Consider the following 25132-nt stretch of genomic DNA (forward strand, 5'->3'; position numbering starts at 1 on the left):
CAATGCCCTGTTCCTCATCTGTTGTGAGAGCCAAGAAAGCTTCTTTGGAAGGGCAGAGAACAGGCTGCAGTGACCTCCTTAGGCCAGCAGGGACCAGAAGAGAAGCGTTATGGGGCTTCTCAAGGGGGAAGAGAAGGGGAATTGGATACTATTGGGCCTCCACCCGCCACTCCCATAGGCCCATCCTCCAGGAGAGAGAAAGTGGGTGAGGCCTGAGTTGTTCCATCCCCAGGCCATTGTTTTAAAGGTGCACCCTGGGAGAACCAGGGAGGGAGGGCCAGACCTCACCTAAGGCAACCAGGGAGAGGTTACTGATAGCAGTGGGAGCCAGAGAGGGAATAGGGTGTTCTAAAAAACCCCAAGCTTCTCACTCTTCTTTGAGGTTCTTCTCATAGGACAAGCTGTAGCAAAGGAATCCTGGAGAAGGAGACAGCCCTGGGCTCTGATACTCTTTCTAAGCTCTCTCTAAACTCTCTCTCTTTGTGAGCTACTGGCATTAAAGCTGTGACCAAGCAATTTGGCTACTGCATGAATTAGTTTGCTCTGGGGGCATCCTTCCTGAGCTAAAAAATGTAGGAGCCGGAGGATAAAAAACGGTGAGCTAGTTCACACTAACTCAGCTTAGAGGGAACACTGAGCCCAATGCCAGAGTCCGATGGGGGTTCAGCTTACTTTCCTCTCTGATACACTCATAAGAGAAAAAAAAAGCAGTTTTAACTATGGGCCTAATCCCTAACTCTCACAGTGCTACAGCCACAAACCCGCTCTTTCACTTATTTGTAGCCCCAGAAGGGCTTTGCAACACGATTCTGCTGCAATTACCTGGCCCCAAGAATTTAGAGCAGATATTGAGGCAGCTGCCCTGACCTGGACAGCCCAGACTATCCCAATCTTGCCAGATTTTGGAAGCTAAGCAGGGTCAGCTCTGGTCAGTATTTGGATGAGAGACCAGCGAGCAAGTCCAGGGTTGTCATGCAGAGGCAGGCAATGGCAAACCACCTCTGAATCACTTCCTTTGAAAACCCTACAGGATCACTATAAGTGAACTGCGACTTAACAGGCAAAAAAAAAATGAGGCAGCCGCTGTCCATCCAACTGCACTTTAACACTGCTCAAGATTCAGTGGTCTTGTTTTTGCCTCCCACGAAGACAGGATGCTTAACTGCAGAATACAAATGCAAAGTGCTCTGTGATGAATGAGGTAACATGAGCTACTTGCTGGCCATCAGTTTTATACCAAACTAATACACTCAAACATACGAAAGGCACATGAAATGTAATCACATTCAATCCATGGGCTAAAAGTTCTTTTGAAACTAAAGAGCACTTGGGAAGCTAGAAGTGATGGAACGTAAGAGAAGCCATGTTGGATCAGGCCAATGGCCCATCCAGTCCAACACACTGTGTCACACAGTGGCCAAATATACACACACACACACACTGTGGCTAACAGCCACTGATGGACCTCTGCTCCATATTTTTATCTAACCCCATAGAAACAGACCATGCATGCGGCAACATTAAGATAGTGGGCAGCACGACTCTAGAGTAAGCTGCTTGCCAAACTGCAGCCAGCCATGACAATTACAGTTATTGGGACTACACAGCGAAGGTCAGATCTTGGAGGCCTTTCCAAATGCACAGTTGCTGCTCAGGTTTTGAGTAAATTCCAGATTGACTAGCTCTGAGAGCCTGCTTGAAGCTTTGGGGAGGAGATTCCCAAGTGACTTAAAGCAGGCAGCCCCAAATACATCCAAGATTAAATATTGCCCATAGCAGTGTATTTTACGAGTTCCTCAATGAACCTGCAATTCTGAGGCTCTACAGCAGCGGTGGACAATCTTCTTGCCCTGAGTGCCAAAAAGCCCTGGAACATCTCCCTACAAAGATATCAGCAGGCCAGCAAGCAGGGCCAGGTGGAAGGCAAGAATGGCACTTGGCTAGATATGCTAGGTGCTAGTTAAACTCCAGCAGTTCTCCAGCAGTTCTGCCAGGCTAACAGAGATGGGTTGCTGTTGTCTGCCTCTGCACAGAGATTCTTTGGCGGTCTCCCATCCAGAGACTAACCAGCGCTGCACTTTTCAGACTCTGAGGAGGAGGAGAGTTGGATTTATACCCTGCCTGTCATTCAGAGCCTCAGAGTGGCTTACAATCTCTGTCCCTTCCTCTGTGAGGTAGGTGGGGCTGAGAGCTTTGAGAGCAGTTGAGAGAACTGCTCTTGAGAGAACAGCTCTGAGAGAACTGTGACTGACCCCAGGTCACCCAGTCGGCTGCATGTGGAAGAGAAGGGAATCAAACCTGGTTCTCCAGATTAGAGTCTGCCACTCTTAACCACTAAACCAAACTAACTCTCTCAGGTTTGACTGAGCCATCCAGATCAGAGCTGCCAGCAAGCGCACTCCTGGGCTAGTTATCTTCAATACCCACCAAGCAGCCTCCCTAAGGGACAGACAAGACAAGGCAAACAATACCTATTATAATACTGACTCCCATGAGAACTAACACAACAGGCCATCTGAGACTCAAAACATGGTGTTCAGAGCCCCTGAGCATTGCCTCACAGCTGCTACTCTTACTCAAAATTCTCAGAAAGGACAGATTTCCCAGAAGCAACAAGCGCTGTCTGTCAGCAGCTGATGAAGGTCATTAAAGGGCTCCAGAGAGCTCAACCCAACTTGACAACGATTTATCTGTTTTGTCTGTACCCCCATTCTTCTCCCAACTCCGAAGCAGACCCCCAAGAAGACCAGAAGTCCTCAATTTTTTTTTTAGCTGATTTATTCAGATGTTGAAAACACACAAAGCTGCCTACTACTGCATCAAACCACAGGTCCTTTAAGGTCAGTCTTACCAACTCTGAATGATTGTGGCTTCCAGGGTGTCAGGCACAGAGAGGTCATTCACATCACCTACCACCTGATCCTCTTACCAGGAGATACCAGGGATCGAACCTAGAACCCTTCAGCATGCAATACACATGCTCTGCTACTGAAACACAGCCCGTTTGTAAATACAACAGTTGAGTCAGAGCCATGCTATGGTATCTTTTGAGACTATAGATCAGGGGCGACCAAACTGAGACTCGGGAGCCACATGTGGCTCTTCCGCACGTATTGTGTGGCTCTTAAAGCCCCCACCGCACCATTGGCCAGCTTGGAGAAGGCAATTCTTTCTTTAAGTCACTTCTTCAAGCTAAGCCAGCTGGTGGCTTGGAGAATGCATTTAAATTTGGTTTCTTTCCACCTCTCCTTCCCCTTCCATATATTTTCCTTCCTGCAGCTCTCAAACATTTATTCTATGTGGCTCTTACGTTAAGCAAGTTTGGCCACCCCTGCTATAGATTACTGTAATGCACCCTACATGGTCTGCCCCTGAAGTCAACTCAGATGCTCCAATAAGTGCAGAACGCCACATATTGATTTTTATCGGGAACCAGGTGGCTTGCCCATTCTGCAATCACTCTACTGGGTACCCATCATATCCCAGGTTCAAGTCAAGATATTAAGTGCCACATACAACGCCCTTCATGGCCTTGGGCCCTCATAGCCTTTCCTCCTGTGCTCCATTTTGGCAGCTTTGCTCATCTGATCAGGGCCTTCGGTCAGTGCCACCCTGCAAGCAAATGGGCAGGATCAACAACCCCCTGTGCTTGAGCATGCTGTGTTGTGGAATGGCCTGCCTGGGGTGGTCAGTGTGGCTCCCAGGCTTCTGCCATTCTGCAAACTATGTAAACAGGGCACCTTATTAAATAAAAAAGGCTATACTATAACAGACTGGTTTATAAAAGCACTTCTGGCCCTGACCTGGATAGCCCAGGCAAGCCTGACCTCGTGAGATTCAGAAGCTAAGCAGAGATGACTCTGGCAAGTACTTGGATGGGAGACCACCTTGGAATAACAGCAGTTGGGAGGCAGAGGCAGGCTTTATTCAGCCACCTCTATGAACATCCTTCAGGCCCCCAGAAGAGGTCAGTCACCAGAGGTCGCCATGACTTCCAGGTGCACGCACGTGCACACACACAAACGCAAAAATACTGAAAGAAAAGCACTTATAAGGGGAAACAGACACTGGATTACACCACTGCACGCAGCATTTACAAGCCTGCTGCCCCTGCATTAATTTCTACTGACGTAATATGATTTCCTTCCTTCTGTATCGTCTAATATTCTATCTTTGGTCAGATTCCTGTAAATCTGGGTTTCTTCTCCTATTCATTGCATTGACGTGACATCATGCAAGCCACCTTTGATTCTCAGTGAGAAAGACAGACGGCAAAATTAGTAAATAAATAAATAAACTGGAGACGGAAGGACCCTTACCCTGGGTTTTCCAAGGTGTCCTGTTCTTTGGCAGCCACCGGCTGACATTACAAATGGACCATGATGAGACTTGGTACACGAAAAGTTTTGGCCTCCCTCTCCCTCCACTGTTATCCTGAACTGAAACAGTCTGGGGGATGGAACTGCCTTGCCCACTGCAGAAGCCTCACTGCCTTCTCCTGGCCTCACCATCCCTCCATTGCCCAGCAGCTCCTCCCCCTCTTCCCTGCTGATCCTGCAGAGGAGCAAAGCCAGGAGCTGCCCCCATCTGACCACAGGCAGAATGAAGAGCCCAGGGGCTAAGCCTCCAAAGGGGCTCTAAATGGTGTGCAAATCCAGCCTCCTGTTCTTCCCAAGCCCTCGACAACCACTCAAAATGCAGCCCCAAGCTACAGAAGGTGGTGCGATTTGCCTCTATTCAGCTAAGCAGAATGGAATCCAATTTGAATGGAGGCATTAGAATTAAAGATTATTTTAAAATGTCTCCAAATGGCTACATTTTCAGCCAGCCATTGATCTGAGTAAGTGTTTACGCAGGGTTCAGATACTGAGCAGAGAGCAAGATGTTAAAACAGAATGGGGGTGGGGGGAATACATGGGAAGGACACATTAATTACAGCAATTTTCCAGAAATGAAGGCAAAAGCAGGTTGGAATCACAGGGACACGAGATCTCAGTGAGCAGCCAATTTGCTAGCACAAGTGCAGCAGAAAAGGGCGATTGGCTTGCTGCCCCTGTTCACATACCTGTTGAAAAACGCCTCTCTCACAAGAAGCAGTGGCCTTCCTACCACCTCCTTTGGGCTGACAAAAAGAAATAGAGGCCTCCAGAACAGAGGGAGGAGGAAGGCAAATTGACAAAGGCAATATTAGTACAATCTGACGTTGACGCTAAAGCAGAATCCAGCTACAAAAGGAGTGATAGACAGTTGTATTTCTCAGGGGGGAAAGAAACAGAGATGCCAGTTTCTCAGTATCAAACCAAATGCAGAACAAAACCAAGACTTCGATCTTGTGAGCAGTTCTTTTCACAGCACCATATAGCTGAGGTATCCTTTTCCCCGAGCAAAAAAGGTTTATTGTTTTAATGGAGTAAATCACTGCTCCCCAGAAAACCTACCACAGAACTCATGCAGAGATGCAACAGGCAGCTTCTTCCTCCAGGATGGGTCTTTCTACTACACTCTTACATCTCTGAGCGACCCATAGCGCAATCTTGCAAAGGGGGGGATTCAGAATTTTGGAAGGTATTTGCGATTAGGCTCCCCGACTGGTAGTGACTCCCGTAAACCAGTGGAGATCTCTTTTATTCTGCCCCCCTCCACCCTCTTCTGGGCCCTTCAAATAGCAGCACCAAACAAACAGGAATCAGGCTCAGCCAATGGTCATCAACTACAAGTGGCTCAGTGAAAATATGCCAGAGATCCACGCCTCATATGGACACATATCATTAAGATACCTCTATCAGTAAAGCTGCTTTGGATGGGTTGCTGGTTTTATGTCCTAATTTTTTGCTTGGGAGGTATTTGATGATAATGTTGCATGCTGTGGTGGAGGGAAAAGTAAAGAGCCGCTGATCTGATGTATGAACTAGCATCCTTGTGCTAAATCTCACTGAATAAGGTGAAGGAGGGAGAGCACTCAGGGAGCCGTGGAGCAACCAAAGACAGCCCCTTCCCATCATTCTCCACTGCTGAACGTCACATGGTATACAAGAGATCTACTCCTCCCTTTCAGCCTGTGACCCGCAAAACCATTCCAAATCCTGCACATTGTTTTAAAACAGGGGTGGCCAAACTGTGGCTCAGGAGTCACATGGGGCTCTTTCACATATATTGTGTGGCTCTCGAAGCCCCCACTGCCCTGCCAGCTGGCTTGGAGAAGGTATTTAGATCACTTCTTCAAGCCAAGCCAGCTTGCGGCTTGGAGAATGCATTTAAAGTTAAAGTTGCTTTCTTTCCACCTCTCCCTACCACCTCCCTATCTGTCTGTCTTCCTTCTTTCGATGTTTATGTCTTGTGGCTCTCAAACATCTGATATTCATGCCTTGCAGCCCTCAAACATCTGAGGTATATTCTATGTGGCTCTTAGGTTAAGCAAGGTTGGCCACCCCTCGTTTAGGACACTGTGGTTAGTCTTCCTAAGTAGCATTACGTGGTTTTTGATTCTGGATTTTGCTTCAGACCAACATGGCTTCCGACAACTTCTTTCCATTCATCACCCTGGCTCCTGCCCTAACTCCAGAGTCTGCATCCCCTGCCCCATTCCATGACAACCTCTTAATCTCACCAGAGATACTCTCCCCAGGGATGCCATCTGTGCACCCCACTGCCATTCTTGGTGGCTGGCTGCCTCTCCACTTCCACTGGGGACTCACCAAAACCGGGCCTTGCATCCCCGCCAGAAGCAATACAAAACTTTCCCATACAAAATGGATATGCACCGGCACTTGTTTATTTATATCCCACTGCTCTCCCCAACTGGGATTCAAAGCAGCTCAGAACAGCGTTCTCCCCTCCCCCATTCTCCCACAACAGCAGCCCTGCCAGGTTGAGAATTTGTGGCAGGTCCAAGGTCACGCAACAAGCTTCCATAGTAGATGTGGGGAGTCTAGGACTGGAACTCGGGTCTCCCAGGATCCTAGACCAACACTCTGTCCTGGGGTGGCCAAACTTGCTTAACATAACAGCCACATAGAATAAGTGTCAGATGTTTGAGAGCCGCAAGACATGAACAACAGATGTTTTAGAGCTGGGAGAAATGGAGGGCGGAAAATAGATGAGGAGAGGAGGAAGGAGGGAGACGTGGAAAGAAAGCAGCTTTAACTTTAAATGTGGTTCTCAAAGCCTCCACCGCCCCATCAGCCAACTTGGAGAAGGCATTTCTCTCTTTAGATCACTTCTTCAAGCCAAGCCACCAATGACTTGGAGAAGTGATTTAAGGGAGAAATGCCTTCTCCAAGCTGGCTAATGGGGCATTAGGGGCTTCAAGAGCAACACAGCATGTGTGAAAGAGCCACATGTGGCTCACAAGCCGCAGTTTGGCACCCCTGCTCTATCCGCTATGCCATGCTAGCTCTCATCTGTTATGTCCAGAGGTAGGAGAGAATAATCAGCAAGCTGTCTGAATCCCCAAGCCTCCCCCAGATTCAAACACATAAATTCTACCATATGCACTGCTAATGGAGGATATGCATCGTCGAGATAAGCCAACCAAAAAGATGATTTTAAGACCATGTGAAAAACCCTGTCATATATTATTCTTTATACACACGGTTAGGCACATGAACCGCTTATGAAAACCGCTGCTTTTGCCTGTGGGGTAATTGTCCCTCCTTTGTGCTGTGAGCAGACTGCAATTACGCCAGCCTGGACCTTCCTGCCTCTCTGTGAATCACCTCTGGCTACAGCTTCCCAGCAAATGTGCTGCATGTCAACACCCCCAGGAATAGAGTTAAGCTAATTGCCAGCTTTGCATCTCACAGAGGACACCTGCAAGATCTTGGCCTCAAAACATCTGATTCCCACCCTGCCCTCTTTGGGGGAGGATTGTAACATCCAGCCTAATGAAGAGTTCTGGTGGGCCTGGAATCTCGCACAGCATTTTGGGTCAATCCGGCAGGTCCTTATCCAAGGTACAAGGCAGGATTTCATTATAATTTTGATAGAAGTGTAACCTAAATGTTAGCAACCCACTGAACTGTTGCTCTCTTTGGCTTCCACCCTGGAATACCGGGATCAGACTGCGGTTTCCATTTTAAAAATAAAAGAAATCAAGAACTGAAATAGAACAAAACTAAGAGTTACTTATTTCACACACACCCCAAGTAATTTCAAAGGCAGTTTTGCCAAGGAGCCAAGCCAGTTCTGCCTCCTGCCATTAGATGCCTGCAGTTCCACAGGTGTCCACAAGGAGAAACTTCGCTCCGTTGACAAGCCTGTTGCTGCGGGCGGGCGGTGATGAAGCAAGTGGATCCCACGCCGGCCCTTGCTATAAAATTCCACCATTATAAAATCATTTTTAGAAAGAAAAAAGGAAGCTGCTACTTGCGTAGCGACATGCTCGGCTGCTCTCAGAAGACCTGGCACGTCTGCTGTTGCAGCTGCCTGGGTCTTCTTTTTCTCTCCCACTTGTTTCAAAAAACCTCAGTAACAGCACAGCAGGGAGTCAAAGGATTCGTTTGAATGGGTTTTTTCCCCCTCACGCCCCAAGTTTTCAAACCGAGTGGCATCCAGTTCCGACCTACTTTTGAACACAGAAGCGCCGGACATAGGCGGGGGCTGCCTGCGGTTATTGAGGGAATCTGTACCGGCTCAGAGGCACTCTTCTTTTGATTAGTACTTCATATGCTCTAGAACGGGAGGGCAGCAGAAAACAGCAGGCTGAGAAGACCAGACTCAGTCTTGTGTAAAAAAAACCCTCCACATTAACACGCCTCCCTATGCCTTGGGGTTTTTTTGCTTTTAAACCCATCAGACTTGTCACGTGTGAACAACCGGCAGGGCTCAACTTGCGCTTCCAAACACGTGCATCACGCTTGACCGCCAAGTTGATTGCGGCTGGCCAGCCGGCAAGTGACCCGGTCCCTGCGTCATGTGTGAACCCGAGTCGGGGCCACTGTGCGCAACCCGAGTGGGGTTTTGCCCCGGGAGGCCCGGGCAGAGAGGCGAGAGCCGGAGCCGCCCAATCAAAGCCGGGCAAGGCAGCTGCTCTCCCAGTCCTTCCGCGGCCGCTACTTACAGCTCCGGGCTGGTCGTCCAAGCGCTTCTCACCGGGCCGCCGGCATTCCCGTGCACAAGAGTCCACGAACTGGCAGCAGCAGCTTCTTCCTCCGGAGCAGCGGCGGCCGCTTCAGTCGAGTCCGGGCGGCGAGCTCATCGTCGCTCGATCCCCCCCTTCCCTCTCCGGCCGGCAGCAGCGACTCAGCCCCGCGGTGGCTGCTGCCCCCCGCCGGGCCCTTCTCGCAGCTCCTCCGGCTGCGTCTGAGCGAGAGTTGACAGCGCGCCGCCGCGCCCCTCAATCCCGCTCAGTTCCTAAGCGCGCCAAGGCAGGGAAAGGCGCGGGGCGGGGCGGGGCGCTTTCAGGCCGGCGCCCCCTGGCTGGCCCTTGGCTGGCGTCGAGCGCCTCGCCGAGTGGCAAACAAGGCCCCAAGCCAGGGGGCGGGACCCACGGCTAAGCTGTGGCCCGCAGACCCCCGAGGCCTCGCTTGCTGGAGCCCAAGGGCCGCGCTTTCTCGGGCTTCGCCACCCACCACACCCGACGGGAGCGCGGCGCGGAGGGCCACCCACGGACACAGCGGCGCGCTCGCTCGACTGGAAGGCGCGCCCGGGGTTCGGGGAAAGCCAGCTGGCAGCCCTCCGCCTTCTCGTCCCGTCTTGGGCTTACTTCCGAGGAAAGACGCGGCGGATCGGGCGGAGTTGATGGGTGGCCATGCCCCGTTGGGCTTGCCGACTGAACAGATGTGGGCTGGGTTGGGAGGAAGTTCTTCGGAGGAGACGCACTTCTCTTGAGTATTCGCGCTGAGGAGGAGCGCGGTGCACAGTTGCCGCAGAGCGGCTGACGAAATACAGGCGGGCAGGGAAAGTGCAAAGCGCCCCAAGTAGGGTTGCCAATCCCCAGGTGGGGGCAGGGGAGCCCCCGGTTTGGAGCCCCCCTTTCAGGGTCATCAGAAAGGGGGGGCACTCCATTATTACCTATGGAGACCGATTCCCATAGGGTATAACGGAAAATTGATCCGTGGGTATCTGGGGCTCTGTCTGGAGAGGCTGTTTTTTTGAGGTAGCCTCTCTGTCTGGAGAGGCTATCTCAGAAGCGAAGTAGGGCCCTTGCTAGCGTTGGGAGACCGCCAAGGAAGTCCGGGATTGCTCTAAGGAGCCAGGCAATAGCAAGCCACCTCTGAACAGCTCTTGCCTTGGAAACCTGAAGAGTCAAAGTTGTGTGTGTCGCAGAGGCAACATAAGAAGCCGGGAGGCTGGGTTGGCTGAAGCGCCCATCAACGGGGATTGTTGCTACTGGGTCGGAAAGCAATCCAGCAGTTAGATTTTTCCAACCATGTACTTAAAACCCGTCATAAGCATCGCTCTGCTTCCCTGGATTTCTGAACAGCTGCAGAGGGATCCTGGCCACAATGGTATTTAAGTACGTAATCAGACTAGCAATTGACTGTCCACTCACTCAAGACGGACCATGACTCCTGCTCGGGTTACGAGAAATGGAATGAGGTTAAAATCTTGTAAGAATGCGCCCCCTTGTGGAGAAAGGTGAATTGTACGTGCAGTTTTTAACTACGTGTCTGTGGCTTGTGTGCATAGCAGTATTTAAATAAATACGGAAGTGCTGTGACTGCGAGTGCTAGAAATGATCTGGGAGATGCAAGTTTGAATCTCTACTGTGCCAGAAAGTTCACTGGATGACCTGAGGCCAGTCGCACAATCTCGACCTAACTCACAGGGTGGTTGTGAGAGTTAAAATGGAGAAGGGGAAATGATACAAGCTGAACTGACCTTGGTGAAAAGACAGAGTAACTATGTACCAGCTCATAGAAGCATAAGAAAAGGCCTTCTGGATCAGACCACTGGTCCGTCTAGTCCAGGGCTGGCCAAACTTGTTTAGTCTAAGAGCCACCCAGAATAAACACCTGATGTCTGAGAGCCACAAGACCTGAACGTCAGATGTTTGAGAGCTGGGAGGGAGGGAAGGAAGGAAGGAAAACAGACAGGGAGGAGAGGTGGGAAAAAAGCAACTTGAAATGTATTTTCCAAGCCGCCAGCTGAGTTGGTGAAGTGATTTAGAGAGACAAATGCCTTCTCCAAGCCAGCTGACAGAGTGGTGGGGGCTTCGAGAGCTACACAATATGTGCGAAAGAGCCACATGTGGCTCCTGAGCCACAGTTTGGCCACCCAGTCCAACATCTTGTCTCACACAGTGGCCAACCAGTTCCTCTGGACAGCCAGCAATAGAGGCTGAGGCCTTCCCGATATTGCCTCTTGTCACTGGGATTTAGAGGCTTAGTGCCTCTGATTGCGGAGGTTCCCCTCAGTCACCATAGCTGATAGACCACTGAAAGACCTATCCTCCATGAATCTAATTCCTCTTTAAAACTGTTTATTACATGTGTCCTTTTATTTTCCCATTCAAAATGGGAAAAATAAACAAAAAAATCCTGCCAACCCACATTTTGGAATCCAGTACCAAATTCCATGTACCCTGTATTTGTCCAAAAGGAGGATGACCCTCAACATAAGACAATTCCCCCCCAAAAGGTTATACAAAAAAGGTTTTTTTAAAAATTGCTATACATATCTGAAACTTGTGTGCAAGATTGAGATTTCTTTTTCTTAAAGGCATGGGGGGGGGGGTGACTGGTCTTCCTTTCAGGTACATCGGGGCATTGTTCTGCGGACCAAGACTGTACATCTTAAACAAAGGAGCAAATGACTCTTGCTGCGATAGAAAAGCCTAGTTGGTCTTAAAGTGTTATCTTCATGGATACCTCCAGAATGAATCACATTTGCGAAAGATATCTCACTCCCAATTCCTATAAGATTATTTCCTAGCAGTGCATTGTTAGGAAATGGCTCCACCCCCCCTGGAATTCTCCACTTCGATAGTCCGGAATTCTGGAGGGTCCCTGGCAGAAGTCTCAACTGCAGGGGAAATTAGGAGATCAGTGAAGAAATCTTGCATATTTTAAGAGCGTAAAAGACAGCCAAGGAGAGGGAAAATTTACCCACCCTGTTTCAGTTCTCTCCTTTTCTGGACCTGTTAAATTCATTTGTTTTAAATAGTTCTGTCCAGTGCTCTTAACCAGAAGGTTCACGAGGTTGCTTACGACACATTGTGGAGGGGCTGTGGCTCCTTGGTGTAGCATCTGTTTGACATGTAGAAGGCCCCAGGTTCAATCCCCGGCATCTCCAGTTAAAACATTTGGCGGTAGGTGATGGGAAAGATGTGAGTCTCCAGAGAGCCACTGCCAGTCAAAAGGAAACTAAGAGTAAGTCTCAGACTAAGGCACTTTGTGTATTCATTATATTGGGGAGAAGCTGTGGCTCCATGCTAGAGCATCTGCTTGGCATGCAGGAAGGTCCCAGGTTCAATCCCCGGCATCTTGTTACATGATTTGACAATAGGTGATGGGAGGAACCTCAGCCTGAGACCCTGGACAGCCACTGCCAGTCTGAGTAGACAATACTGGCTTTGATGGGCCATGGATCTGATGCAGTAGAAGGCAGCTGTATGTGTTAATCTAAAATATGAACAGGGCTTTTTTTTGTAGCAGGAACTCCTTTGCATAAGTCACACACCCCTGATGTAGCCAATCCTCCAAGGGCTTACAGGGCTTTTAGTACAGGCCTACTGTAAGCTCCAGGAAGATTGGCTACATCAGGAGAGTGTGGCCTAATATGCAAAGGAATTTTTTTGTATCAGGAAAAGCCCTGAATACACAATAATAAAACAACATGAAAATACAATATGAAATAACAAAAGCAGATCTAAAATCCTGAGAGTCAGAAAAAAAACCCCTCAAAGTACTATTTTCATTCCCACCCTGTCTCATCTAGAGTTGCCCCAATCCTTGAAGTCAAAGTTGAATCCAGGGCCCTTCTGCCTGGGAAGCCGATCTGTTCAGTTGCTGGACTACAACCCTTTCTGGACTCTTCATATTTCAATTTGTTTATTTACATTCATTATAGTCCACCTTTCTCCCACTCAAGGCAGATGACCCAGAGTGAGTCAATACAGTCAACAAAATGAGAGATTCAATAATGCAATAGGATTAGGACTGCAGAAGTCTGGAAGCAACTAAAAATGGAAACAGAACTGAAGCACAGCGTAAGTATCCACGCAACGCATTAAACAATGCAGAAATTACACGGTAGGCTCTTTCCTATGTTAAGTTATACACAGTAGTACATACTACAGTCCCTGAGAGCCAGTGTGGTGTAGTGGTTAAGAGCAGTGGACTCTAATCTGGAGAAATGGGTTTGATTCCCCCACTCCTCCATATGCAGCCAGCTGGATGACCTTGGGTCATTCGCAGTTCTCTCAGAGCTCTTCTCTCAAGAGCAGTTCTCTCATAGCTCTCTCAGCCTCACCTATCTTATAGGGTGTCTACTATGGAGAGAGGAAGGGAAGGAGATTGTAAGCCGCTCTGAGACTCCAAGTGAAGAGCAAGGTATAAATCCAACTCTTTTGATATTCAGCTGTCCCTTATCATTGATCCACATAAATCTGTAAACCATTTTGTGCAGTGCAACCTTATTATCTGTGTAGAAAAGTTCTCAGTTTTGCATTGCTATACTGCCTAGCTTAGGGTATAGGGAAATCTAGCAAGGAAAAGCATGTTAAAACCTGTGCATAAATTTGTGCAAGTGCAAAAACTTGATGGATGTTCTCTCCCCTCATTGGTGGATCTGTATGATAAGGGATGTAGAAGGAAGATACAAATGATCTTAAGGGACCCTTCACATCCGGGCCACTCGCTATTTGAGATTTTACCATCAGGTAGGCGATATAGAGTGTTGAAGGCAAAGACAAATAGATTCAAGGGCAGCTTCTATCCAAGTGCCGTAGTTAAGCTAAATGCAGGGTTATGAATGGTTATGTGTTTTTAGATGCATTTAAATGGTCTATGTATATGTCCTTTTGTGGGTGTTGATGTGTTGGTATGTTTGTGGAAGAGCACCTCATTTCGTTGCTCTCATTTTCTTGAGAACAATGACAATAAATCTATCTATCCATCTATCCATCTATCCATCTATCTATCTATCTATCTATCTTATCCTCCCCCACAAAATCTAGCTTCCTGAGAATCCATTTCTAGTGTTCATTTTAAAAAAAAAAAAAAACCCACTCGTTTCTAGCCCTTCTCACTCAGATCAGTTAGGAAATGTATAGGTCCATCCTGGCAAAATCTCAGAAACCCAAAGGGTCACTGTGTATTGCTAGTGTTGGGGAGGAGGCCACAGACCTTCCTTGCTTCCCAAAGGCTGTTTGACATACCTAGAAAAAGCAAAATAAATTACACAAAGGCCACGGTCACACTCACCATTAAATCCATCCCTAACATGTCGGTATTATACCCCGCAGCTTTTTTACAACGAATTTCTTGATCAGACATCCCTCCATCCTTCAGTTCTAAGCAGCGTTGGTCCCGTCGTTGGTTGAACAGAGGTCTCAACCGGACCTCATATTTTGAGATGGCATTCCACACTCGCGCAAGTGCAGTACCACGGGATATCGTGCTTGGCTTTTTTTTTTTTAAAGGTGCCAGAAAAGGTGGGCGATTTGCCCCCCCCCCCCATTTAAACACCCAGAAAGGAAGGGGAAGCTCTCTTTGCTGTCTCTCCGCCTGGCGGGGAGACAGCAAAGGTGGGTGATCTTCCTCTCCCCCATTTAAACACCCAGAAAGGAAGGGGAAGCCCAGGAGCTCTCTTTGCTGTCTTTCCGCCTGGCGGGGAGACAGCAAAGGTGGGTGATCTTCCTCCCCTGGCAGGGAGACAGCAAAGGTGGGCAATCTGCCTCCCGCCCCATTTAGGAAAGGTCCCCTGTGCAAGCACCAGTTGTTTTCGACTCTAGGGTGATACTGCTTTCACAAAGTTTTCACGGCAGACCTTTTACGGGGTGGATTGCCATTGCCTTCCCCGGTCATTACACTTTCCCCCCCAGCAAGCTGGGTACATATTTTACCGACCTCAGAAGGTTGGAAGGCTGAGTCAACAATTGCTGGCGCAATGATATCATTTGGAGTGGGCTCTCGTAGGGAAGCGGATGTGCACTTGCGACGAGTCGGCTACAATGACGCGTTCAAACATAGAAAGTATGTGCGGGAGTCGTCGGAAGCATTCTTATTCCGGATTTAATGTACTATCAAAAAAGTCCGCATCTCAGTCGTGGCAGTTCGGGACACGAACAAGCCAACGACCATTGCCAGATGCTGATGTTTGGACAACCACGTAAAATCCGACATGCATCTGGCTTTCATCCATGCCCATCTCATCAGTTTATGTGCATCTGACCTCGGCCAAAATAAGTTAATACACGCAAATCTGCAAAATTTACACAGCTTCATAGAACCCAGCTTGTCTTGGCATAGAATATGGGTTACCCAGATGAACAATTTTGACAAACTCAGCTCTGGCAGAACCCTGTTCTCTCCTGTGGTGTGGCTGTTGTAAGCAACGGGGTCGAGCTTTCTGTAGCCCCTTCCAAACCCCAATCCTGCATCTTCCACGTGAGCCTTCTGCCTTGTCATAGTCAGCTCTTTGCGCCCAGCTGTGCTGACTATATAAACAGGACTTGTTTTTCTATGCTTTGAAGCCCCCTTTTGTTCATAGGCCGCCTTTCTTTGCAATTGGCAGTAGCTTTCCCTCAAATTCATCTGCAGTGATGTGGCTGAACACAACCTGGTTTGCTCCTTTCTTAAGCCGAGAAATGCAGCCGAGGCTCTTCCTTGCTTAGAGTCCTCTTCATCACCGCGGAAATCTCATTGTGCCACAATCTAGAAAGACAAACGATGTGGATCAGAGACCCTTCCCAGTGAGAGCCACTTCAGAAGAGCTGCATTTGTGTTTGAGGGTTGTTGGTTTTTTTCAAAAAAGGGTGGGGGCGGAATGGGGAAACCAGTCCATGCTTGAAACAGACACCAGTTCCTATCTAGCAGTTGCACCTCTTCCTGGACTTCTGCTTTTCAGTGGCTCAAGCAATCAATTCCCCATAAGTTGCTGCCCAGGTGCATTTCGACCCACAGCTCCCTCCAGTTTTCCCCAAGGCTTCTTGATCTTGTTTTTCTTAGATCTGGAAGCCTCGGGGAAAATTGGAGAGAGCTGCAGGTCAAAATGCACCTGTGCAGCAACTGGTGGGGAATTGATCGCTTGAGCTGTAGAAAGCAGAAGTCCGGTTACAGAGCAACTGCTAGGGAGGAATTGGTAAGAGTTTCTCCAGTGCAGACAGGGACTTCCTTATGTCTGGCTACAAAGACACTAATTTGGGTCAGTGATCTGTATGAGATACAAGTATTCTGTGGTCACACTGGACAGCACTGCACATGTATTATGCTCTGGCCTCCTCTGCAGCCTCAGCTCAAGATCAGTTTGAGAGCCACCGACTGGTTCTGCACCTGCAGCTGAATTAAACTGTAAGAATCGGGGAGGGACGGTGGCTCAGTGGTAGAGCATCTGCTTGGGAAGCAGAAGGTCCCAGGTTCAATCCCTGGCATCTCCAAAAAAGGGTCCAGGCAAATAGGTGTAAAAAACCTCAGCTTGAGACCCTGGAGAGCCGCTGCCAGTCTGAGAAGACAATACTGACTTTGATGGACCAAAGGACTGATTCAGTATAAGGCAACTTCATATGTTCATATGTTCAAATAATCCTCACTGTTTCCAACTACAGGTAGGAAATACCACTTTTGGACGTTCCTCCATGTAAAAAAAAAAGCCTGTAGAAAACTGGACAAACAGGGAGAAAGGCCCTTTCCTTGCTATGTTGTTTTCCACTTGCAGAGAGGAATGTCCCTTCAAAAACAAACAATAAACCTTACAAAAGCATTGAGAAATGTGATCTGCCTGCAGTATGATGTCTGCCCCCTGGGCTCCTCTGCCCTCAGAGATGCCTTAAGGAAGCTCAGCCATTTGCCATAGCTTTTTTTTTCTTTTTGCTGTAAAACAGCTGTCTACTTCAGGAGCAATGTGGCAGCATCAGATGACGCCACCCAGCCCCTTTGCCTTGTTGAAAAAAGGAGGTGGAGGATGGAAAGAAAGAATTCTTGTGATTACTCCTCTTTTTCCCATGGTAAAAGTAAGAGCTGAGCAAGAGCTCTGAAATCTCCCTGCCACTACAGAGTGGGCATAGCTGGAACTGGGAGGGGCCTCCTCCCACCAGAAGGGGTGACAATTTGGCCTAAATTGTGTAGCCCCATCTGGGGAGCAAGTGGGAGGAGTCATGCACCAATGGAGAATCTGGACTGAAGGTTCAAGATTTTAGCCTTCTTTTTAGGGCCTTCCGGAGAAGTCCGGTCCATGGGGGAGAATTAAGGGGGCAAGTTATTTGTTCCACCTCTGTGAGCTCCATGCCCAGCTTCCAAGCATAGCCTTGCTTTGCTCACTAACTAACTAGGTATCATTTCTTCCCAGGATCCACTAAGTTCCACCCTAGCCCATGAGGTTTCATCCCTTGACCAATGAGGTGCCGCTCCTCAGCTGCAACAACAGAAGTGAATGATGTTACATCACTACTGAGTGTTGCCATAGAATTTCTAGTGATTCCTTGAGCAGCATGATGTCACTTCTGGGGTTTCCCCAGAAGTGATGCTATGTCTTGGTCCTTCTGGACTCCAGCTGCTTACCAGCCATTGGCTGGAAACCCTACTTGGTTCCCGCCTCCATTTTGCTCCCATTATGAACCCATGACATTGTGCAGACTATCTGGGAACTCAATTCCCTTAGTTTAAGCACAATGCTTCATTTGCATTCCATATTACAATTTTTAAAAAACCAGTTCTGTGCAGCATTGTAAACAACAAGCCACATGTGCACAAAAACAGACTAATTCAGCCTTGACCAAACAGGCACAATAAACCAGAGTTTGCCAGCACAAAATAAATCTGGCACCCCCTAAAGGAAGGCTCCACACCCTAATGGGAGGCTGCTACTTCATTCATTGTGAGAACTCACCGTACAGACTGGATTCTTCGACAGTGAGTAAGCTCCTCAGCTAGCCCTCTGATACTGCAGTCTGTGATTTTGTTATGGTCCAGACTTTTGAAACAGAAAAAGCAACAGAAAAGAACTCAGTCACCTCCTTGTTTTATCCAATGAGCAGGGTTTAGACCAGGGGTGTCAAACATGTGGCCCCTGAAAGGCTCCTATCAGGCCCCCAAGCAACTAGCTGTTGTTTGCTTCCTTCTACATCACGGCTTGCTCAATCGCACAGGAGCTAAAGAGCAAAACTGTTTTCTCCATTTGCTGAGGCTCCTCCCTTGCGGAGGAACACGAGGAGGCAGAGCTTGCTTTGCCAGGCTCTCTCAATCGCACAGCAGAGCTACTGAGCCAAGCCTCTCTTCCTTCTATTGGCTGAGGCTCTTCCCCCTCCTGGTCCCCTGGAGAAGGAAGGAAAGAGCCAGAGCTTCCTTTGCCCAGTTCCCTGGATCCCATGGGAGAAATACAAAGAAAGCACCTTTAAGACCAATAAGTGCTAATGTTTTAAGCATACTTTAAGTTTTTTTAAAAAAAGCTTAAATTGTGTTCGTCTGTGTCCTTTATAAAGTTTATATCTCTGTTTACCTAATCTTAAATAGATACATACATGGCCCAGCCCAACATGGCATGGCCCAACAAGGTCTCATTTATGTCAGATTTGGCCCTCATAACAAATGACTTTGACACCCCTGTTTTAGACAGTATCACATACAGCCTCACTCGGTGTGAACACAAACCTTAAAAAATTCAATGGTCATTTTGGATGGGATCACCTGAGAGATTTGGCATGACGGCATCCCAGCTCTGAAAAAGCTGGTTCTCTTTAATCCATGCTGCGGCATTCATATAGCCCCGCCCTGCTGCCAGGAGAGGCACAAGCCAAACACATGCAAGGGTTGCATTCAGACTGCTCATGCACATGTGCGATGGGTGCAGTGTGTGCCTGGCCACTCAGAAAGCTGGGAAACGTGGCCTACATACATTTTAGAGGTTTGGTACTGGAAAGTTCCCAGTAGCTATTTCATCCTGTCCCAGCCCATCCTAAGATGAGGTAGGTATAAGTGTGATTCAGGGGGGCAGATGTGCACGTGTTATCACACACATTAAATCTGGATGAAAGGCACAGCTAGGTTGGGCCAAATCTCTTTTGTGATCACACCTTTTTTGTCTACATGTGCATAGTAAATACATGTGCTGCCCTGATCATACACCACAGCAATTGTGTGTGTTGAGAGGATCTATGAGTGATTGGTATTTGCAACTAATATCTGAAAAGGGCAATGAGTGCTATATGGCCCATTTCACTCTGCCTCTGCTACTCCACATTTTTGATCAGTCATAGAGCAGACATTGTTAAGCTAATCTCACTATTCAGCCAGATACCTCAAAGGGCTGCATTCCTTCCATCTGGCAGCAAGTTGCCGTATGGTAGAGTTCCTAACTGGCACAGTCAGCCCCTGACATGGAATCTTGTGCAAAGCCAGGGATTCCCAAAGCACCACCAGAATGTTATATTCCAGCAATCTCCTTGACATTGCAAGGGTCCTGGGTGGAAGGGCCAGTGGGGGATACACCTCAGATCAAGTCACAGTGGTGTCTCAGAGCAGCAAATTTCCTGGCCACCAGGGCTTTTTTGTAGAAAAAAGCCCACCAGGAAGTAATTTGCATATTAGGCCACACCCTCTGACACCAAACCAGCTGGAACTGCATTCCTGCTCAAAAAAAGCCTTGGTCCTTGGTATCCAGGGGCATCCACATATCAATGGATATTGAGTTACCATAATGCTACAGTAACCATTTGCAATTAGACTGTCTTGCCTGTACACAAAAGAATAGTGGCGAATGATTGCAGCTATGGTGCAATATCCAATGGCATTTGGATGCAGCTCCATTGTTCATTCTTTACTTGAAGGACTTTGAGCACACAGTGACTTCTACTCACTCCAGTATTCTCAGTCTCTCCATCCCTGGAAGAATCTTGGCCAGTTCCAGGGTGCTTTTATCACCAAGTAAATTCCAAGACAGGCTACGGAAGGCAAGAAGAACCAAGGTAAGTGAATCAACCAGTTGGAGACAGCATCTAGGAGCACCCTATGCCAGAGCTTTGCTAACATTAACCAAGATGGGGCTCGTGCTGGTCTGAACCCTTAATATGCCACTTCGTGCGATGAGAGAAGTAAAAGCAAGAATTAAATGCAAACAATTAAAATTAAATTGCCTAGGCACCCAAGGCATAATAGACCACAGAAATATGAATGGAACCATAGGGAGGGAGGGAACTACTGAGTGGAAAAATGGGTATACAGATGGATGTAGAGTATATAGGAGCAGAACTGTGTGCCAGGGAATATCAGGGCATTGCAACAGAACTGCTATTGTACAGTGAGAATTTAAATATTCAGGCTACTTGGGAGCCTAAATCAACCACCCACTGAGATGCACCACACAACATCTTCGTGTGATTCACTTGTGTGATCTTACTTCATTCCAACAATCCTCTGCTGGGGATTGGTAATTCTTCCTTATTGACTACACTGGGTGAAATTGGATCATCCCATTACACTTGATGAAAAGGTGCCCATTGTATCTCTGTACAAGTCAGTGCTCTGGGCCTGCTTTCTTTCAATCAGCATGCTCAGAACAGTGGATTCATGCAGAAATACAAGGATTGGGGTTGTTGTCTGTGGGCAAGTAATTCTTATTCTCACTCAAAAGGGAAGATCTTTCAGATGAATTAGGTTTGCCCTCCAATTTCAATTCAGGAAACAAGTATGCCACAGCTAGCAGAAGTCAGGGACAATCAGAGCACAAGGCACTGGTCACCTGCATAGTCAGGAAAATGATTCTTGTGCCAACCAATCAAGATGGGGCACAGCACTGATCCCAAACAACTACAGTAGCTCTAAACTTCTGATGAGCGATCAATCATGCTGCAAGTGACCCCTGGAAGTGACTCTGTATTTCCATAGCTGCAAATGCACTGTAAAAACCACTGGATGAATTTCATGGTGAATTGTATCTGCATTCTGTTTAAGGCAATGAAACATTCTGAGAAATGACATGATCTTAAAAGAGGAAGAAAGAGGGAGAGAGCACACATAGAAAGTCTCAACTGTGTGTTTTGCATACTGGAACAGGGTCATGTGGTTTTTAGGGGTGTGCATGGGGGGGGGGGAATTGGTATTTTGGGGGGTTCAGATAAACAAAAAAAAATACTGGAAAACTGGAGGGAGATGTGGGTCAAAATGTGGCCACATAGTGACTAGTGTGGAATTGATCAGCTGAGCCAGGGAAGGAAGAAGCCTGAGGGTGAGGTGACTGTTACTGCAGAATCAGTCCTGATGTTATGGCAGAATCCAGCAAGGACAAAACTAGAGGCCAGTTCCTACGGTGCCCTAGAAAGCTGTTCTGCAGGGCTGCTTCCCACATCACTCCTATCACTCCCAAAGGCAGGAACCACATGGATTCTTCCCCATGCTTTTGCGGAAGGGTTGCCAGGTCCACCTGGCCACCAGAAAGGGATGGGGGGTGGGGACAGGGTGGCCAGCTCCAGGTTGGGAAACTCCCGGAGATTTGGGGATGGAGCCTAGGGAGGCCAGGGACCTCAGTGGGGTACAGTGCCCTAGAGTCCACCCTCCAAAGCATACATTTTCTCCAGGGGAACTGTAGCTGGAGATTAGGTATAATTCCCGGGGATCACCAGGTCCCACCTGGAGCCTGGCATCCCTAATGGCAAATTCCTGCATCATGAATTCACGGGAAGTAGCCACAAGAATGCAACTCATGCCACAGCCCCATCTGAGCCAGCTCCAAGATTAAGCCATGAGACACATTCCCTGCTTTGTACTCACACAATCTCTTCAAGCAGAGCACAGCAGCTAAGCCCAGAGGCAAGGGGCTTGTAAGCAGAGTCAGTGATTCCACACATCTTCAGCCTGAAAAGAACATACATTGGACATCTAAGCCAGCTTGACATTCTTGGTGCTGTAGAATCTGAAGGATCCACGGTCGCTGAATGCTAGCTAAGAGTCTTCCGGCTAACACCTTTCAGTTGTACCCTCCACAACTGTCTACTAAAGTCCATTCTTTCTCTAGAGTAGTTCTCAGCTTATGGAATAGGCTTCTTGATGGGGAGAAAAGAGCTGTCTTCAGAGGTTTTAAGGAGCACTGCACATAGCGTTACTTCTGAGCTAAGTTAGTGTGAGCAAGATCACAATTTTTTAGCTTCCAGCTCACACATTTTTGTCTTAGCTCAGAAAGGATGGCGCCAGAGCAAACCAATTTATGCAGTAGCAAATCGCTTGCTCACAACTTTAATGCCAGTACCTCACTGTTGAATTTTTGCTCACTACACTCCACAGCTCAGAGGGAGTATTGACTGCAAGGCCATTTTATTTCTGAGGGCTTTTGACAGGTTTTTGTGTGTGTTTTTAATCTAGGAACTATAAACTGTTTTAAAGGGAAAGGTGTGGTAGGAATATTTTAATAAATGACTCTCCTCAAGAATTTCACAGAATGACAATTTTGCCTATATACACAAGCTGCTGGATATTGTGCCTATGGAATTGTTTGAAGCTATATTATGCACAGGAAATTGCAGCTGTGAATGTCTGCTGTAGCACACTAATAGTGAGTTCTCCGATGCCATGAAATGCTGCCTTTTGTGATTTTTTTAAAAGTTTACACAGCATAGTTCATCTATGCATTTTAAACACAGCACTGCTGCAAAAAGGTGAGGGTGGGGTGGGCAGCTGATTCTTGCCCCACATTCCTGAAAGTGAGAGTGATGTTCTGCTTCAAAAACTCAATGAAAAGCTCTGTGCTACAAATGACAAGAGAACCCAGAGTCCTACATTCAAGACATCCAGAATCATCTATGCCAATTAAGCACATTTGTACAAAGTTGCCCATTTTGCAGACTTCGATCTGCTTCCAACAGCCAGGTCATGTGCAGGATTCTGATGTATCTGGCAAGTTCCAGGACAATAAGAGAGTCAAATGAAAGGCAATGTTTGTTCCCAAATGGAATCTAGGTTCCCCCAACTCACTTCTCATTCATGTCAGTAAGACAGGGGCTGCTGGGAACAGAGTTTGGGCCAAATTTGGGTCAGAAATGTGTGGGGGAAGAGAGAAGAGGCTTCAGCCTCCCCCCATATCATTTGCCCAATGTGAAACAATCCTGGAGGGTCTAATTTGCCTTGTTAAGGGGACCACACATGCAGCATCAATGCACATGGAATCCCAATTAGACAAACAGCACCCCAAGTCCATTTGAGGTCAGGAAAATGCAGGGTAGGAGGAGATTGAAGCCCCTTAACCCCCTACACACTGTGGTCCCAATTTGAAGTAAGCCTGGTGGCACGTGGGATATTAGATCCCAGCCACCGCTGTCAGACTGACCTAAGTGAGTGTTGGGTCAAGGGGAACCAGACCCAGCTCAGGAAAATAAAGTCACATCTAGTTGGACCTTAAAGAGTTTGAGTCTTTGGGTGGGCTGCAGGAGCAGGGAGCAGTGAACGAAACTCTTGAGGGAGAACCTGAACAGACCTACAGCTACTGAAATCCAGCCCACTAGTTGTTAGAAGTTCTTCAAAGCTCCCTCTAGCTCTGGAGATTTGCTCCAGTGTTGCCCACCTGTTTTCAGCCTTTGCTTGGCAGGCGTAAGTGCTAGAAGAGAGTGGTGTGGGGTTAGGGTTAGTGTGCTGAACTCAGAGCAGAAACTCCTGGTGTTAGATCTCTTCTCAGTTTTCACTTGGTCAGTGCCGGATTAAACCCTGTGGTGGCTCCTAGGCAGCCAAAATCTTGGGAGACCCCTTGCAAATTTTCTCAGAGTTGGAGCAACCACCCCGCTGCCCATGACCCCTGCTGCAGCCTGCAGGCACCTTCTCAAAAGTCCCTTTGACAAAGCTGCAGGGGAAAGGCAGAGAGAGGCAAACTTGGTGACAATGCCAGCAGCAGCCACACCAGGGAAGGTGGGCAAAGAATGGCTCAGTTGCTGGCTGGGAGGGCAGCAAGCAGAAGGAAAACCAGGAGGGCAAGCCATCCCGGGGCCCCTAAACACATGGGGGCCCATAGGTCAGTGTCTACTTGGCCTAATCGTTAATCCGATCCTGCACTTGGCAACTTTCCATAAACCACATCATCTCTCGGCCTAACTGAACCAGTTGGTCGTGAGGAGCAAACAGAAACACCATGTACCCCACTCAGAGAGCTTTGGGGAAAAAACAGGATGTAGGGACAAAAGACATACTACATACAGAAATGCTTAAAGATGAGATCATTTGGGAATCCCAAACAAACTATAGCCCCATCAACCAGAGCATACTGCCTCCCTGCAAAGAAGATTAGTTAAGAGAAAGACTTACTCAATCCTCCTCAGTTGTGAAGACTTCGCCATCCCCTCTGCGAGGGCTTGGACCCCCTTGTCCCCAATGAAATTTTGTGACAAACTGCAAGAGTAACAAAGATGATCAAGTTGAAGTATTTCATTTTTAATACTTATTGTCTGTCAGAATAATTGTTTTCCACTGCTTATAACTGATGAATGGCGTGGATCCTGTGGTTCTCATCCATCAAACTAGAAGCCATTATGTCAGTGCGAGTTTTTCTATAAAGTTGCGGCACACTGTTTGCAGGAAGGATACCATCATAATATCCAAATTGACTTCTGCTTGTGCAAGGTGTAACACTAGCACTCGTATCCTCGCCTGGTTTTTAATTTTTTTAAAAATGTAATAACACAGTTAAAGGGCTGGATCCAGACTAAATTTTCCACTGATGGAAGAGGAGGTGTAACTTCTGTTAATTCCCCTTCCTGCTGCAAACCTGATTTGTGACACGTGCCATTCATAAGGGTCTCCTAGGACCCCCATTTGGGTCCTCTCCAGTCTTTCAAATGTAAAACCTCAACAGTTTGGGATAGTGCCCCCTGGAAAAGCCTCTTATACCAATAACTTCTGAGGAGGAAAAACAAACATCTTCTGCTGTCTTTTATTATTATTTTTAATTATTATTTTTTACCTCAGCTCCTGTATTTGTGGACATTCAGACAGAGCTCTGGCCAAGTGAGAAATTCCCTCAAAGTCAATGTTGCAGGAAGATAGGCTGGGGAGACAAGAAA

General features: G+C 47.7%; 2 protein-coding genes across 3 annotated transcripts in view; both read right to left on the reverse strand.

The window, feature by feature from the left end:
* The window catches only part of CPNE2 (copine 2), a 147533-nt gene extending 138171 nt beyond the window's left edge, over positions 1-9362 (reverse strand). The window contains exon 1 of one of the 2 annotated variants that reach the window (XM_060253957.1): positions 9059-9362. The gene's annotated coding sequence lies outside the window, so the exon portion shown is untranslated. Of the gene's footprint in view, positions 1-8627; positions 8759-9058 lie in introns of those variants that run through there. The other variant, XM_060253958.1, reaches the window with a different exon arrangement.
* A 6174-nt stretch (positions 9363-15536) lies between these two features.
* NLRC5 (NLR family CARD domain containing 5) overlaps positions 15537-25132 on the reverse strand; it is a 92528-nt gene continuing 82932 nt past the window's right edge. The window contains exons 42-47 of the mRNA XM_060254223.1: positions 25033-25116; positions 24378-24461; positions 21864-21947; positions 19955-20038; positions 17989-18072; positions 15537-15818 (exon numbers count right to left, since the gene is read on the reverse strand). Coding sequence (XP_060110206.1) covers positions 15740-15818; positions 17989-18072; positions 19955-20038; positions 21864-21947; positions 24378-24461; positions 25033-25116 — 499 coding nt within the window. The 3' untranslated portion in view covers positions 15537-15739. The remainder of the gene's footprint in view (positions 15819-17988; positions 18073-19954; positions 20039-21863; positions 21948-24377; positions 24462-25032; positions 25117-25132) is intronic.

Source organism: Heteronotia binoei, chromosome 14 (assembly GCF_032191835.1).
Source record: "Heteronotia binoei isolate CCM8104 ecotype False Entrance Well chromosome 14, APGP_CSIRO_Hbin_v1, whole genome shotgun sequence".
Lineage (NCBI taxonomy): Eukaryota > Metazoa > Chordata > Lepidosauria > Squamata > Gekkonidae > Heteronotia > Heteronotia binoei.